At 53.1% G+C, this 16,170-nt stretch overlaps 1 protein-coding gene across 1 annotated transcript; it reads right to left on the bottom strand.

The window, feature by feature from the left end:
* Positions 1 to 567: 567 nt before the first annotated feature.
* On the bottom strand, positions 568 to 15,990 carry MAN2B1 (mannosidase alpha class 2B member 1). The gene is made up of 24 exons (XM_061150210.1): positions 15,777 to 15,990; positions 14,987 to 15,089; positions 14,636 to 14,809; positions 14,074 to 14,267; positions 13,297 to 13,429; positions 12,931 to 13,076; positions 12,039 to 12,155; positions 8,861 to 8,946; positions 8,657 to 8,777; positions 8,499 to 8,577; positions 8,208 to 8,317; positions 7,866 to 7,973; positions 7,456 to 7,572; positions 6,494 to 6,640; positions 5,235 to 5,332; positions 5,035 to 5,152; positions 3,318 to 3,436; positions 3,136 to 3,237; positions 2,878 to 2,965; positions 2,622 to 2,702; positions 1,964 to 2,191; positions 1,369 to 1,524; positions 1,176 to 1,278; positions 568 to 811 (listed from the first exon to the last, which is right to left on the bottom strand). The coding sequence occupies exons 1-24, from the start codon at positions 15,936 to 15,938 to the stop codon at positions 702 to 704; spliced, it is 3,000 nt and encodes a 999-aa protein (XP_061006193.1). The 5' UTR covers positions 15,939 to 15,990; the 3' UTR covers positions 568 to 701.
* Positions 15,991 to 16,170: the final 180 nt, after the last annotated feature.

Genomic DNA, 16,170 nt, shown 5'->3' with positions numbered 1-16,170 from the left:
TAGGACTCGGCACTTTCACTGCCATGGCCCTGGGGTTCAATCCCTGATCTGGGAACTAAGATCCCACAAGGCACAGGGGGCAGCAAAAATAAAAAATAAAAACAGAAACACAGCTGTGTCACAGCCCTAGGGACGGAAGAGTGAAGCAGGAGTGGAGGATGCAGCGGTGGGTGGGGTGGGGTGTGAACTGTGTAGACTGTGGTCTGAGGACTCAGGCCAGCAAGTGGCCTCCCTGAAAGGACTTGGGTCAAGGGTCATCTGGGATTTGCTGACCTTGTGTTTTTGTGTTCAGTCACTTGGTCATGTCCAACTCTTTGCGACCCCATGGACTGTACCCAGCCGGGATCCTCTGTCCATGGAATTTTCCAGACAAGACTACTAGAGCAGGTTGCCATTTCCTACTCCAGGGATCTTCCCCACCCAGGATCGAATCCATGTCTCCTGCATTGGCAGACGGATTCCTACCACGGTGCCACCTGGGAAGCCCTTGTTGACCTTTCTGGGTCATAACTTCCATTTCCCTAAAAAAAAAAAAAAAAGGAAACCCACACTCAGTCACACCTTGGCTTGAGTCTTGGCAGTGACATTTTAAAGGCTTTCATTGGTGGTAGCAACAGCAACAAGAGGAGGGGGAGAGTGGGCCCCGCCCCCGGAGGAGAGAGAACTCGGGCTCGGAGCGGGGAATCTTGTATCCAGTGGGTCTAGCCGTCCTCCTCCCATCGGACCGAAGCCAAGAAGGTACGAATTTCCATGGGATGCAGCGTGATGGTGGCGGAGACCAGACGGGAAGGAGAAGGATGGGGTGTGGGGCCTGGGGAGGTGGAGGGGAGAAGTGAGGAATGCAGACTTCCTCCACCTGAACATCCTCTGTGCGCCCTCCCCTGAACACAGACATACCGCCGTAAATCTTTCCCCAGGCCCTCACTCCCAGACCCTTCAACTGTTTCCCAGAGCCTAGATACCACCCCCAGATGTTCAAATCTCTCCCCAGGGTCTGGCCATTGTCCTCACACTCACAAGTCCCACTCCCAAGGACCGTCAAGCCACATCACTCCCTTAAACCCCTAACCTAAATCTGAACACCGACAGACTCAGACCCTCCAAGCCCTATACCTGGACCTGGTCAACATTCCCGCACCTCCCACACTGCCCCCCCGCTCCGGGCAGGCTCCTACCCGTGTCCGTTGTCCACTGGAGCCTGGAGGCGTAGGCCAGGAGCTGGTTGGCCGCCAGCGTGGTCTCCCGCAGGTGGGTGATGGTGAAGGCGGAGAACAAGTTCTGCGGGCAGTGAAGGGGCCCGGATGAGTTGGGACAAAGCGGGGTTTCCCCTCCCTCCTCTCCCCAGTCTCCTTCCACCTCTGTCCTCACCGTCAAGTCCAGGGTCACCGGGGAGCTCATGTTGCGGCCCGAGTCCTCCCCTACTGCGAACTGGTGCTCCAAGCGCAGCAGCAGCGTCTCCGGGCCCCAGCGGGCCAATGTGAGCAGATGTACGGAGGGTGGCAGCTCGCGGCGGAGCCCTGAGAACTGAGGGAAAGCGCGGGGCGGGGCTGAGCCGGGAGGGGCGGGGCTGAGAGGCTTCAGAAGGCGGAGACTCAGCGCGGAGGGGCGGGCCTTGGCCGCGCTCAGGAGGCGGGGCTCAGCCAGGGAAGACTGAGCCGAGGAGGGGACCGGACGGGGCCAGGTTAGCAGCGGAACAGTTCCCTTCCCAGACAAACAAGAGTTAGGACTGGGATGAAGCCGGGAGAGAGACGTTGTGGAGAAGGTGAGTGGGCGAGAGGGTTGGGCCGAGACTGCTGGGGTGACCGCGCTCAGCTAAGCGAACGTTCTCTTACGTCCTCCCCAGGATGCGTAGGAACAGGCGAGGTGGGTCTCAGTTAAACCTAGGAGAACCCGCCCTCAACCCCGCCCCTCCCTCCGCAGGCTTCCTTAGGGTCCACTTTCTGCCCGCCCCGCGGCTCCTCACCTGCGTGCGTGGGGCTACCTCGAGGCGATACCGCGCGCCGCTACCTCGCGCCAGCACCACCTGCGGGGCCAGGACCTCCATCTCCGCCTGTAACCGGTGCCTGGCGGCCGCAATCCCCGTCTTGTCCAACAGCACGAGGTGACGTCCTCGCACCCAGAGCCCCGACCCCTCCTTGGTCAGCGGCTCCCCAACTCCGCGGGCATCGTCTCTCAGCAGCCTTCGGTGCACCTGCGGGGAGAGCGGCCAGGAGAAAGTGAGAGTTCCTCTAGCCAATTTCGGGGCCGGAAGTTGGGTGAAAGTATGTGGGGATTTCAAGGGGAAAAAAAAAAGAATATTGGGGGAACGGATGAGGACGAAGGGGACGTAGGAGATCCCCAGTAAACGTGGGGATCCGACCTAACAACGGGCTAGGGCAGAGGGTGGTAAGGACCTAATGGGGGCGTGCATAGGGTAAATCAGGGCCTGGAGGGGAGGCTTGGGTAGGGATTGGATAAAAGCGCGGAGTGAATGTCTCACAGAGGAATGGAGGGCTCAGCTTAGCGGGGACCATAAACAGAGGGGTGCACCTAGCAAAAGAAACTGGCTTCGAGGTCCTGTAGAGGGCAGGAAGGGAACTGGTGGAAGGACCCTGACTTAGATGGGGGCTCAGGCCACTAACCATGAGTTCCAAGGAACCATCTCTCAGGCTACTGCCCCCCTGGGATCGGTCAGTCAGCACAGTCAGCTGCATGTTCCCATCCTGGGGGGTAAAGGGGGAGTGAGGGGCTGCACTGCTGGCCAGCCCCAGCTCCCAGGCAGGCCCCACAGGGACAGTGGAGACTGCTGAGGACAGTTGGGAGATGTCAAGAACAGGTGAACTCCACTCTGTAAAGGGGTGTCAGGAAGAGGTGGGGAGCAGGATGGGGGATGGGTACCGTGATGTAAATGCGGCTGTTGACTGGATAGTAATTTCCAGCCACGGGTTCCGTCTGGTTCAGCTTCCAGGTAGGTCTATAATCCCGCCTGGGGTGGGGTGGGATTTGATCAGGCCTGGAGTCTGGCTCCCCTCCCCCCACTCACCTACTCCTCCTCCATCCTCTCCCTCCCACAGTCATTAGGATCAGCAGATGCCCCCTCACTGCCCTGCACCCCAGCACACCACAGACCACCCCTCAGTGCCCCAGTCTCTCCACCTCCTCTCCAGGATCTCCCGGCCATTGCTGTCAGTGTAGAAGAGTCCGCCTGTCGCCAGTGGAGTGTCAAAGCGACTGATGACCTCCTTCCCCCAGCCGTCTCTATACCCGATGAGATGGCAAGGTGGTGAGCTTCACTTTAACCTCACTTTGCCCTTTCCCCAGCCCCCAGCCCTGCTCACCCAACAGGTATTGGCCCCACTGTCCACTCCAGCTCCAGGTGCCGCTGTCTGGGATACAGGCGAACCACCTGGGAACACCAGGCTGAGAAGTTCTGGTGTACTTCCTGCACCAAGGATGCCTGTGGGCACATGGGAGTAGGGGCAGGTGTAAGCGTGCACCTGAGCAGAGGCGAGCCCTGCAAATGCCCACCCCAGCTGTGAAAATCACAAAGGCCTACGTCAGGGTCAACCCCACTAATAGCTTTGGAGCCCAACCCACCTTCCTTACCTGCCTAGGTATGATGCCCACACTTTACACCTCAGTCATTGCCATGTCAGTTTTTTTGAGTTTGGCATACATTCTTGCTGCCCATGCACGTGTGCTAAGTCGTTTCAGTTGTGTATAAACTCTTTGCAACCCTTTGGACTATAGCCCACTAGGCGCCTCTGTCCATGGGATTCTCTAGGCAAGAATACTGGAGTGGGTAGCCATGCCCTCCTCCAGGAGATCTTCCCAACCCAGGGATTGAACCCACATGTCTTATATTTCCTGCATTGGCAGGCGGGTTCTTTACCACTAGTGCCACCTGGGAAGCCCCACCATTACCCTATCTCCCCTCCTTAGAATAGGATTCTAGCTTTGCACATGGCTTCCTGGAATAGACTGTATTTTTCAGTCTTCCCTGAGGCTTGCTGTAGCTGTGTGACCATGTTTGCCTACTGGAAAGTGATCAAAGTGTTATGAACAAAGTTCCTTGCCCCTTCCTCTCTTCCACTGGCTCAAATGTAAATGTGATGGCTGGAGCTTGAGCAGCCATCTTGGGCCATGAAGTGGAAGGTGAATGTACAGAAGGCAGAGCAATAAGTTAGAAAGGAGGACTTTGCTGGCAGTTCAGAGGTTAAGACTCTGCACGTCTACTGCAGGGGGCAGCACAGCTTCAACCTCTGGTTGGGGAACTAATATCCCAATAATATCCCACATGCCATGTACAGCTCAGCCAAAATAATAAAAAATAAGACAGAAAAAAAAAAAAAAAAAAGACAGAAGGGACCTAGATGACTATTGGATCATCCCACCTGCCTAGACTTTCTAATAGATGAAAAGAAACTTCCATCTTGTTTTAGGCATGGTTATTTGAGTAACTCTGTTACAACAGGCAAAACTGTATCCTAACACAGTGACCCAGGTATGCAGGTATTCACTCATGTGAGACTTGCCAATACCTGCCCCGCTCCCTCCCTAAGAGGAAACATCAGTGAGAGGCCTCAGGAAACCTGCAAGCATGAGCCCCTGATTCCAACTAGATGCACCCTCAGATACCCATTCTAAGTGAGAATCACCCAAACCCTATCCAAGTGTGAACCCTCAAATCACCCTAGATAAAAGCCCTTCCTATCACAGATCCCTGATGAAATTTTCAGGCAGTTACACCTGACTCTCCGCATTCATGGGCCAAATGGGAACAGCCTACCACCAATTTCAAAAGCTAAATACAATCTTGATCCCCATGACAGATGTGAAATGCCTTTTCTATGGGCCTCCATGGCGTAACTGTCATACAACCAGCCATGACTATCAACCCTGTGTGAAAATCCTCAAGTATTCCCCTCTGGTCTTAGCCTTCTTATCTACTGCAGATGTAAATCCTCCCCACCACTCCTCACAAGGCACATCAGTCCCCACATGCACCCCACCCCACACACCCTGTCCCCAAGTACCCACTCTTGACCCCCTGACCTTCACAACATGGGTCTTAGCCCAGTGGCTCACAAACAGTGGGTTCTTCTGGTTGGGTCTGAAGATGTAGGCACCGGAGGCCTGGGAGCTTAGGTTGTTACCTGTACTGGCATTGTACCTGGGGCCAGGGCAGGCGAGAGTCAGAGAAGGGACCTCAGCTCTGCTCACACCCCCTCCCTGACCGGGTGGTCCTCCCTCACCAGTAGAAGGCTTGGCGAACAGGCAGCACGAGATTCTGCTCCAGGTTCTCCAACTCCATCAAGAGCCCTGTGTCAGGGTCAAACCTAGCCCGGAGGTACTGGGCAGAAAAGGGTGGACAGACATAAATGACCATCACTTCAGCCAGTGGCTCTTCCCAGGGCTCAGGAGCAAACACTGATGTTGGGCAGGAAGGATTGAGTGTCTCAAATGCTGAATTAAAGACTGCAAAGTGGGAATTCCCTGGCAGACGGGTGATTTAGACTCCCAGCTTGCACGGTAGAGGGACAGTGTTCAATCCCTGGTGGGGAAAATAAGATCCACCCACCCTTCCCTCCTCTCTCTCTCTTATTCTGCATCATTCTTAGCAAATTCTGACAGCTCCATTTTCTACCTTATCCTCAATCTGACCACTTCTCCCCACCTCCATGGCCTTTCCTTCCCCATCTCCTGCCTTCCATGCTCATTCCCCAGTCTTTTTCCCCCACAGCTGCCAAAAGGCACCTGTAAGAGCAGAAGTGAGATCACAGCCCAACTGCTTGGGACCCAGGCTGCTTGTACAACTGAAAGAGGAACCACAAGGCCAGGACCCAAGATTTTTAGGGCCCATGGAAATGCATAAATCTCAATTTCTTTTAGGATCAGAAGAAAACTTGAATGAAGTAATAATGAATACATCAGGTCGAAGTCTGCATGGTTACTATCCATATTAATATCCATACTATCATGAAATATAGTTTTTAGCATTTTTCTATGGAAGGAGGAACCCACAAAGGCTAATGCTAGGACCCACAACAGCCTTAATGCAACCGTTTCTCCTGTGATACCTTCACAGTAAAAGAGTCCTCCCCTCTGCTGGCCCTTAAGGCCCACACGATCTGACTTGTCACCTCCCCCCACCCCCAACACCTGGCTTCAGTCACAATGAGTGTTCTCTGAACACCCAACACCCTTCCACGTGAGGGTGCTCCCTGCCTGCCTGGATCTCTCTTACCCCAAAAGGCCACACGGCTACCTCCTCCATATCTCTGACATGCCTCACTGAATTTGCAAACCCCTACCTCCATCAGCTCTGACATTTCTATCAAGTGTCACCCAAGGGTCCTCATAAGAGCCCCAAGAGAGGACACTGAGAACATACAGTGGAGGACTGATGACACTAGACCATAAACCTCAGACCCACTGACCCACAGTCCATGTGGCTTACTGCCACATCTCAAAACTGTCACCCAGAAATGAGGGGGTCTGAATAGGGTCTCACCTCATTCTGGATGACCAAGACACGGGACCAGGACTTCTGGGGGCTTTGGTTAGGCATCTGGGATACCGAGTAGATGCTGAAGCCCAGGGCAGGCACTAAGGCTGAGAAAAGCAGCTCCTGACTGTCTGAGCTGGGAATCGTCACCACCTCAAGTAAGGGAGGAAGGAAACCAAGTCAAGAAGCTGGGAGGACATGCACGAAGCCACACCACACAAACAGAAAGGGGTCAAACTTGAGGAGGGCAAGGAGTCGCCACCTGCTAAATGAGGAAAGGAAATTTAGGTGTTGGGCAGGGGGCTGGGAGTATCAGAAATGCTGAGTTAAAGACTGCAAAGAGGGAATTCCCTGGCAGTCCAGTGGTTAGACTACACATCCACTGCAGGGGACACGAGTTTGATCCCTGGTGGGGGAACTAAGATCTTGCCAGCTGCATGGCCAAACAAGGAGAAAAAGATTCCAAGATTCAGAAGGTGGGAAATCTACTAGGAGGGTGGACCTACTGTAGGAGGTGGGAGAAGTGAGGGAGAAAGTGTGGGAAGAGACTCTTGAGACAGGGGAGGGAGAGAAAAACAGATTCTGGGGGGAGGAAGTGGTTTAGGAGGAAGAGGTCTTCAGGATGAGGAGAATATTCATAAACAGGAAATTTTTTCACAGGGAGATATCAACAAGGGGGAGATATTCATAGGCGAGGGGTGGGAATGTTCCCAAGGGGGTATGATTTAAAGGAGCAGAGGGGAAAAGTATTTAGAGGAAGAGACAGTAATGGGCAGATGATATTCATGGAGGAGGAGATATCCAAGAAAGGGAGGGGTCCATGGGAGAAGACATCCGTGGAGGGAGATAATCTTAAGGGAAATGTCCATGGGGATAAAGGAGAAATGCCCATGGCGGGAGGTTTCCAAGGGGGTAGGTATTCATCAAGTGTGCTATACAGGGAGGAATATTTGTGGAAATGAGCTCACATCGCTGGGCACAGTTTTGCCACCGGGGTCCCTCACGAGGTAAACGTGTTTGCTGACAGGCAGCCGCACCATCCTGTCCACTTTCCGCCCCAGGGGGTTATAAACGATCACCTGGAACTGGGGTGGGACGGTCAGAGCAGATACGGTCACAACAGGCCTTCTGCAAACCCCCACCCACGTTTGCAGCAAGGTCCCTGGGTGAGTCAAGCCTCCACGTGGTGCATTGGTCCCCGTCCTGCCCCAGCTTCACTGAGCCCTCAAATATCTTGCCCCAGAGTGTTCAGTAACCAGCTGAGCCCATCAGCCCCGCCTCCTTTTCACCTGGTCCAGAGGTTTCTCCGGTTCTCGTTCCACCCACCACCCACGGGACCTGCCCCCGGCCCCGCCTCTCCCGCTCCAGGGCGGCTCACTCTCTCTGCTGTCTGGGTGAGCGGACAAATGCTGATGTTGAGCTTGCGACAAAAGGCGAAGTCCTCTTTGGAGCCGCTGAGATGCGCCAGCGCATTGCTCATGAGAATCTGGGGAGGCGCGTAAAGCAAAAGGTCCACTCCGTACGCCCCTGCCTGTCTCCTCGCGATCCCGCCCTCAGCCCCACCCCTGCCTCTCTCCCTCCCTCCTTCCACAAGCCCCGCCCCACGAGCCGTTCTGGCGGCCACTCTGTTGCTTTTCGACCACGCCCCTTCCTAGGTCCGCCCCCGTTTCCAGGCCCAGTCCCTGCCTGTCTCCGCCTTCCCCAGGCTCCACCCCCGTACCTCGCAAGGCCTCCAGCCTTCCGAAAGCTGGCGGGCGTAGTCGTCAGCCACGTGCTGCCGGGAGGTACCACTGACTGCATCGTGGTGCTGGAGCACCGCCATCGCCTCATCTGTAGGCAGACGGTGAGCCTGAGTGAGGTTTCCGCAGGACTCTCGGCCCAGACCCCAAGGACACGCGAAAAGTCTTGCGCGGGCAGGCTGGGTTCTTAAAGGCTTTAAGTAAGGGTCAGCAGAAGTCTGGAGTCCAGCTTCAGTCCCACCCCGCTGTCTCCTCGCCCGCCGGACACCTACTGAGGGGTGCACTGTCCCCGGAGCCATAGGGTCCCACGTTGGCTGCCGGACCCGCCAGCGCCTCCAGCTGGTTGCACACCTGTGGAGCAGGTGGTATGTTGGGGCACCAGGCCTGTCAGGACCCCTGGGCCAGCCACTGGAGCCTGGCGTCCACCTACCTGCAGGAAATTGTAGCTGAGGCGCTCGTAGCGTTTGAGGGCAGGCCGGCTGGAAAAGTAACCGGTCCAGAACATGTGGGGGCCATCAGCGTAGGGGAAGAAGTCATCCTTTTTCACTGACCTGCAGTGGCAGAGACATTGAGGGCAGGGCCACCACCCACAGGGCATGCCAACCCCCCGAGGCTCCCCAGTCCCCCCAAATACCAGCTGAGGTTGGCCTTGTTCAGCTCCCAGAGGTAACAGGCCGGAGTGGAGTAGAGAACATTGACGCGGCTCCCGTTGGCCTGTTGCTGAGGGGAGGTGTGCCTGTGTGAACCCTCGGGAGCCCTTCCCAGGCGGGCCCACAGGTGTGCACATGCACACAAACACAGACACACATTCATGCACCCGGTTGGTTCCAAGTTTCTTTTTTTAAATACACAGTTTGAGTACAAACCAACGGCTAAGTGAAAATGAAGGTTGGCCGAAGCTAAATATTACCAGCCTGGCCTGGAGAGAAATTCAGGGATGCAAGAATAAACCTGAGATTTTACTAAACTTTCAATAATTCCAATTTTATTACTTAAAACTTGCAGGGAGAAATGAAATATGACATTCTAGGGCAGGAATAATAATTTCTCAGCACTGTAAGGTTATTGTCAAATGACACAACTGTTATAATGAATGAAGGCTCACTTTCAAGTGAGGGAGGTAGAGGAACAAGGTGACCTCCGTGAGTTAAAGGATGTTTGTTCTGCTCAAGTTGTGTCCCCAGTGCCTTGTACCCAGTAGGTGCTCAGTAAACACTTGAATGACCTAGAGAACATTATACTTAGTGAGGTAAGTCAGAGAAAGACAGATACCATATGATATCACTTATATGTGGACTCTAAAAAATAATACAAGGGAATCTAAATAGAAAACAGCCTCACAGGTATAGAAAACAAATTTATGTTTACCTAACAGGAAACGAAGGGGGGAAGGGATAAATTAGGAGTATGGGATTAACAGACACAAACTATACATACGACAGATAGCAACGAGGATTTACTGTATTTAGTGTCTTAGAATAACCTATAATAGAAAATAATCTGAAACAACATATAGATATAACTGAATCATTTTGCTGTATAGTTGAAGCTAACACAATATTAATACTGTAAATCAGCTATGTGCTTGCTAAGTCACTTAAGTCATGTCCAGCTCTTTCTGATCCCATGGACTGTAGGCCCACCAGGCTCCTCTGTCCATGGGATTCTCCAAGCAAGAATACTAGAGTGGGTTGCCATGCCCTCCTCTAAGGGATCTTCCCAACCCAGGCACAGAACTCGTGTCTCTTACATCTCCTGAATTGGCAGGTGGCTTCTTTACCACTAGCCTGCCACCTGGGAAGCCCTGTAAATCAACTATACTTCAACTTAAAAAATAAACATTTGAGTGAATGACGGAAATGCATAGGACTTCATGACTTTATATGCAAATACATTTCTATTAATACATCACTGAACAAACACTCATGTACACATTTACACACAATGTTCACTCAACAAACAATTCCTTAATATGCTCAAGACTGTGGACATAATCTATAACCAGCGGCCAGCCCTGCTCTCATGGAATTCATAGCCAAGTGCAGAGGAGAAAGACTGGTCAGTTGACTACATTCAGTCTAGATGTAACATCACAGATATTTGTGGGCACTCCTGTGAGCCCAGAGGAAAAAGCAAGCTCTCCAGCTAGGGCCTAGTGAAGGCTTCCTGGAGAAAAAGACTTTGCAACTAGTGTCTTAAAGAAGAAACAAAAGTTTTTCGGCCCCAAGTAATAAAAATAAACAATCCTAACACTTATTATTTACCTAGCACTGTTCTACTGGTCTACGCAAGCTCATTAAACTTTCATCAATAGCCTTATCATAACTACTATATGTAAAATAGATAGCTAATAAGGACCTACTGTATAGCACAGGGAACTCTACTCAATACTCTGTAATGACCCATATGGGAAAAGAATCTAAAACAGAGTAGATATACTGCTACTCCCTCTCTATTCTGCCTTTGACTTTAGTTCCTTACTGCTTCTCTCTCTGACTCTATAAAAGAACCTGGCATCCAGACTGCGACAAGAAGGTTGCTTTGAGACATTAGTCTGCCATCTTCTCAGTCAGACGGCTTTCTGAATAAAGTTGTATTCCTTGCCTCAAAAACAAAAAAATTTTAAAATGTGGATATATGTATATGTAAAACTGATTAACTTTGCTGTACACCTGAAATTAACACAACACTGTAAATCAACTCTACTCCAATAAAAATTTTAAAAAAGAAAATAGCCCTATCAGGTGGGACCCACCACTGTGCCCATTTCCTAGATAAGAAAATTGAGGCACTGAGTGCTGAAAAACATTCCTCAAGGTCACAGAGTCAGTAAGTGGCAAAGCCAGGCTTTGAACAAAGGAACTTCATCTCCAGTGAAAGGAAGTGTGTGAGCGAGTAAGCAGGAGAAAAACCAAGTATGACAGTATGAACTCCTGGGAGCCCAGGAACATAGGTATTTGCAGGAGGAAGTGGTCAAGATGTTGAAAGCTCCTCAGAGACCAGGGGCTTGGGGAGGACTGGGAAATGTCATCTGGAAGGCCTTTGGTGACATAGCTGAGAACTGGTTTTGATGAAACAGCAGTGCAGCGGGTGGTGAAAAGTGAGGACATTAAAGATGGTGCCAGTAGACAATACTGGGGATGGAAGTGATGGGAGAGGGGAGATGAGGTTCTGTGCTAATGGGAGAGGGACTGCCTGCCCACACTGCCACAGGCCATTTACAGGGGCCACGACAACACCTCCTTGGTAGGCAGAATAATGGTCACTCAAAGATGTCCATGTCTTGCTCCCCAGAACCTGTGACTGTTAGGTTACATGGTAAAAGGGAATTAAAACTGCAGAATTAAGGCTGTTAATCAGCTGACTTTAAAACATTATCCTGAATTATCCAGTGGGCCCAATGTAATCACAAAGTTATCTTAAAGTGGGAAAGGGAGGATAAAGAAGTGAGAGTGAGAAGAAAAGAGATAATGGTAACAGAGGCAGGGTCAGACAGCTGCTATGTTGCTGGCTTTGAAGACAGAGGAGGATGCCATGAACCAAGGAATGTGGATGGCCTCTAGAAGCTGGATGAGGCAAGGACACTTTCCCCTAGAGCTTCCAGAAGAACACAGTTCTGCTGACATCTTGATTTTAGCCCAGTGAAACCCAAGTCAGACGTGTGACCTACAGAATTGTAAGGTAATATGATTGCTGTTGTTTTAAGCCACTAGGTGTGTGGTAGCTTATTATAGAAAACTAACATAGCACCTATAGATAATGTATGTGACCCAAGGCCCTGGGATACAAATACACGGGGCAGGCACACTCACCTGGGCATTGACCAACTGGATGAGCTTGTCAAGATTTTTGAACCACGAGTTGGCGTTCTCATACTGGAAGTCTGAACCCATGGTCATCACCGTGTGTTTGCTGCGGTAGAGCTTACCCTGCAGGCAAGATGGGGGTATCCTCAGGCCAGGGTGTCCTGGGCCACCCCTGTGGACAGCTGCGTCTTGGTATATATGTGGTCAAGAATGTGAGTGCACAGGGCTTCCCTGGTGGCTCAGTGGTAAAGACTCTGCCTGCCAATGCAGGAGACATGGGTTCGATCCCTGATCTGGGAAGACCCCACATGCCTCAGAGCAACTAAGCCCATGCTCCGCAACTATTAAGCCTGTTCTCTAGAGCCTGGGAGCTGCAACTACTGAAGCCCAAGAGCCTTAGAGCCCATGCTCCACAAGAGAAGCCACCGTAATGAGAAGCCCAAGTATCACAGACAGTAGCCCCCACTTACTGAAACTAGAAAAACGCCCACACAGCAACGAAGACCCAGTACAGCCAAAAATAAATGAATAAAATTATTTTTTAAAAAAGAAAAAGAATGTGAGTGCACAGAGGCATGGGGGTAGGGGTGGAAGTCTGTTACATGGGAGCAGAGGGACACACAGAAAGAGAGCCACAGCGGTTGAGGAATTCTCTTAGGCCTACCACCCAGACGTGGGTACTGAGGTTCTGTGCCATGCTGTCTAGCAAACATGGTGGGGATGTGCTCTGGTGAAGGGGTCCACCTTTCTAATCAGAAATGCACACAAATCCAGGGACAGGGTATGGTGATGGTGAATGGAATTCTACCTTCCCCCAACGAAGGTGAGGGATTGTCTGGGCTGACAGAAGGGCCCGGTGCGTGTGCATTAGAGGCATAGGTTCTGGACACCCGGTTACCTGGTCAGCGGCCAACTTCAGAAAGTAATCGACCAGCTCCTTCGCGTTGTACTCTGGGCTGCGCATGTCCTCCACAAAGGGCTTGTCGGCACACAGCATGTCCCAGCACAGACCTTCTGGCGGGTTGTACATGTTGGGAAGCACACCTGCGAACCACATGAGGCTCAGGGGGTGGTCATGGCCCCTAGACCTGCCAGGCCTCACCAGGGATGGATTTCAGAACTTGCCGGGCCCAGTGCAAACTGCAAATGGTGGGCCCAGGTTCATAAACTACTAAGAACTTCAAGACAATGATAGCAGACTATAAACCAAGCCCTGGGCCCTTCTGAGCACGGGGGCAGCCCTCTTTCTACTCTGCCGCCTTACTGGTGAAGAGGTCGGCGGTGGGAGGCTTCAGGCTGGCGCTGGCCCGCCACACCTGCTCCATCTGCAGTGCCTCTTTCCGCACCCTCTTGTCTTGATAATCCAGGCGTCCAAAGAAGAAGCCGTCAAAACCCATCTGGAGATGGGGCGGGGTGAAGAGCGGGATGGGAGAACAAGAGAGGGCAGGATGAATAAGGGACCAGTCTTCTCATCACCAACCACCAACCTCTCAAGCACAGGGAGAAAAACCAAATCAAAGACCAGGGAGGCCCTCCGGTTCATTTCAAAGGTTGGGGAAGGTCAGAAGCCCCGCGGGAGTGCCGGGAGGGAGCAAGTCCAACGCTACAACCCACCTCCACGTTCCCCAGCTCTAGGAGGCCTTCCCCTTTCCGCAGACTAGCAAGGGAAGGGGCATGGTCATGGCACAGGTAATGAAGCCTGCTGAAAAACCTCAGGCCCTTCCCAGCCACCCAGCTTGGCCAAGAGCCAGGATCAGAGCAAACTGGGTGGAATCAGGGGAGCGGGAAGAATCAGCTGGACAAGGGAGGCCGGGGTGTATGGGGGTAGGTGATGAGGGTCAACCTAGGCTAGGACAGAGCAGAGCCAAGGCCAGAGCAAAAAAAGAATGGGATTCACAGGCCACCCAAGAGGCAGGGTCTTAAGCGGCGAGAGGGCCAGGGGTAGGGCCAGGCTCGGGTGAACTTGCAGAAAAGGGCGGGGCTTGGATGACGGAGGAGGAGTCAGAAAGAATGAAGGGGCGGGCCCAAGAGATCTGAAAACCTGCGCGAACAGTGAGGCTTGCTCCCGAGAGTGGCCGAATGGGTCGATGTGCCAGGCCACACGGGGGCGCCCGTCGCTGCCGAACGTCTCCTCCAGGAAGCGCAGCCCAAGTGTCATCTGGTCGATGATCGCTCCATAGTGGGTGGCCGCCTCATCGTTCATCACCCAGCCACCGTTGGCAAACTCTAGGCGTCCTGTGCCGGGAGGGGCAAAGTTCGAGTCAGTTGTCAGGGCCAGGAGTGGGGCCAGGGTTGCTGATGCCAGGGACGAGAAGACCTGCCTAAACGACCGGGCCTGAGAGGGGAAGAGGGGTCAGGGGTCACTCTCAGGCCAGTGTGAGAGAGCTATGGAACAGAAGGCCCCTTTGCACAGCAGGCTTTCTAGAGGATTCACTGGAGGTGAGGCCTTACAGGATGTTTAGGAATTCTCCAAAAAAGGGAAATTCCAGGCAGGTGCAGCCACACAGAGGCTGCACATGGCATGATAAAATCTCAGAAGCCAGGGTGCTCGAGATAGAAGCTGGGCTGGGCTTCCTCTTTCCACTTCCTGAGGGGAGGCTCACCCTGGCGCACCAGGTCCCGCACGACTTTCTGTGTTTCATTTGTCTGCTGGTGCCACCAACGGGAGAAGAAGGCGATTTCCACATAGATGAAGCGGCGGGTAGGATCCGCCAGCAAGGAAGAGATGACAGAGTCCAGGATGTACTGTACGCCCGCCGGCTGGATGTCATTGTAGACTGTGGGCACAGGGGTCAGGCAATCAGGAACCAGGAAGCCAAGGGAAACATTCTTAGACACAGAGGCCCAAGCTGGGTGTTGCCCCCACCCTGACTGTCCAGGCCTGAAAAGGAACTTGAGGGGCTCTGAGGGACCACGGGAGTCCCAGGGGTCACTCCCCACCCTCCTCTACTCACTGCCATAGAAGTACTGGTCCACGGTCTTGAGCCAGCCCACATCATCATGTGTGTGAGGCACCAGGTGTACATTCAGCATGTCTGGCTTCACCTTCGGGCATGTCTGCACAGGGACCCCAAACACACACTCACTCTGTCAGTAACCCCAAGGTGAAGAGGCAGGCTGCAGTGGGTGGTTGGGAGGATATATGGTAAGTCTTGATCTAGAAGCAAGTGACTTAGGTGGGGATGGGCTCCCCCAAGAAGGATACACATAGTTGTGTCATAGAAGTACTTCCCAATTGATAGAACTTCTCAGAGCACCTCTCGTTCATGCCCTGGGGAAATGCTAGTAGTAGCTAATGTTTATTAAGTGTTTGCTAATACCAAGCAGCCACCCTGGGACCTGAGGGCAACATTATCTCCAGTTTTCAGATGAGAACACCGAGGATCAGAGAGGTGAAGTGACTTGGCCAAGGTCACACTGCCAGCAAGTGGAGAAGCCAGGTTAGAACTTCAGGCAGCTGACTCCCAACTCTCAACCAGTCCCCACCACACTTACAGCCTGCTCATGTAAATGCTTGCAAAATCCAGGTAAGCCAACCGGCAGAAGCAAGAGACAGACACAGACAGCCCCATTCTCAGACTAACACAGCCAGTCTTCTCAGTAACTCAAAGCATGAACCAGATCACACTGTCATATTAGCAACCATTCACTGGGCACCCACAAAACAGACCCACCCACACCTCCGGACCCTACTGGAGGCTTCACTACGGCTCTTGTACATTTCCGCTAGCGGGCCGCGCTCACCTTGTATCCCGCCGCCCAAGCGCAGGGCGCCGCTAGGAACAACACAAAGAGGAAAGAGAGAGGCGGGAGCGGTGGCCGCAGCGCGCGGGAGCTCGTCCGGGATCCTACCGCGCCCCGGCAGCCGCCAGCGCGAACCCTTGAAGGCCGCGCGTCACCAACCATAGCTCTGCACTCGCCGCCGCCGCCGCCGCCTCAGCCTCCCGGGGTTCCCCGGCCAGGCTGAGGCCGGGTAAATGCCCCGCCTCCAGAGCCCGACTTGGCCAATGGGCACAGGCGGGGGCGTGCCGGGGCGTGACCAGGTCCATCACGAGACCGATGCGGTAGCTCTGGGTACCGCTGGGGGCGCTAGCAGCGAAAGAAGGCACTGGCGCGTCCCACCCTCAGGGTGCTGCTT

The sequence above is a fragment of the Dama dama genome, chromosome 9, assembly GCF_033118175.1.
Source record: "Dama dama isolate Ldn47 chromosome 9, ASM3311817v1, whole genome shotgun sequence".
In the NCBI taxonomy this organism is placed as follows: Eukaryota; Metazoa; Chordata; class Mammalia; order Artiodactyla; family Cervidae; genus Dama; species Dama dama.
The sequence above is the reverse complement of the archived record's forward strand: the minus strand, read 5'-3'. Positions and strand labels throughout refer to the sequence as shown.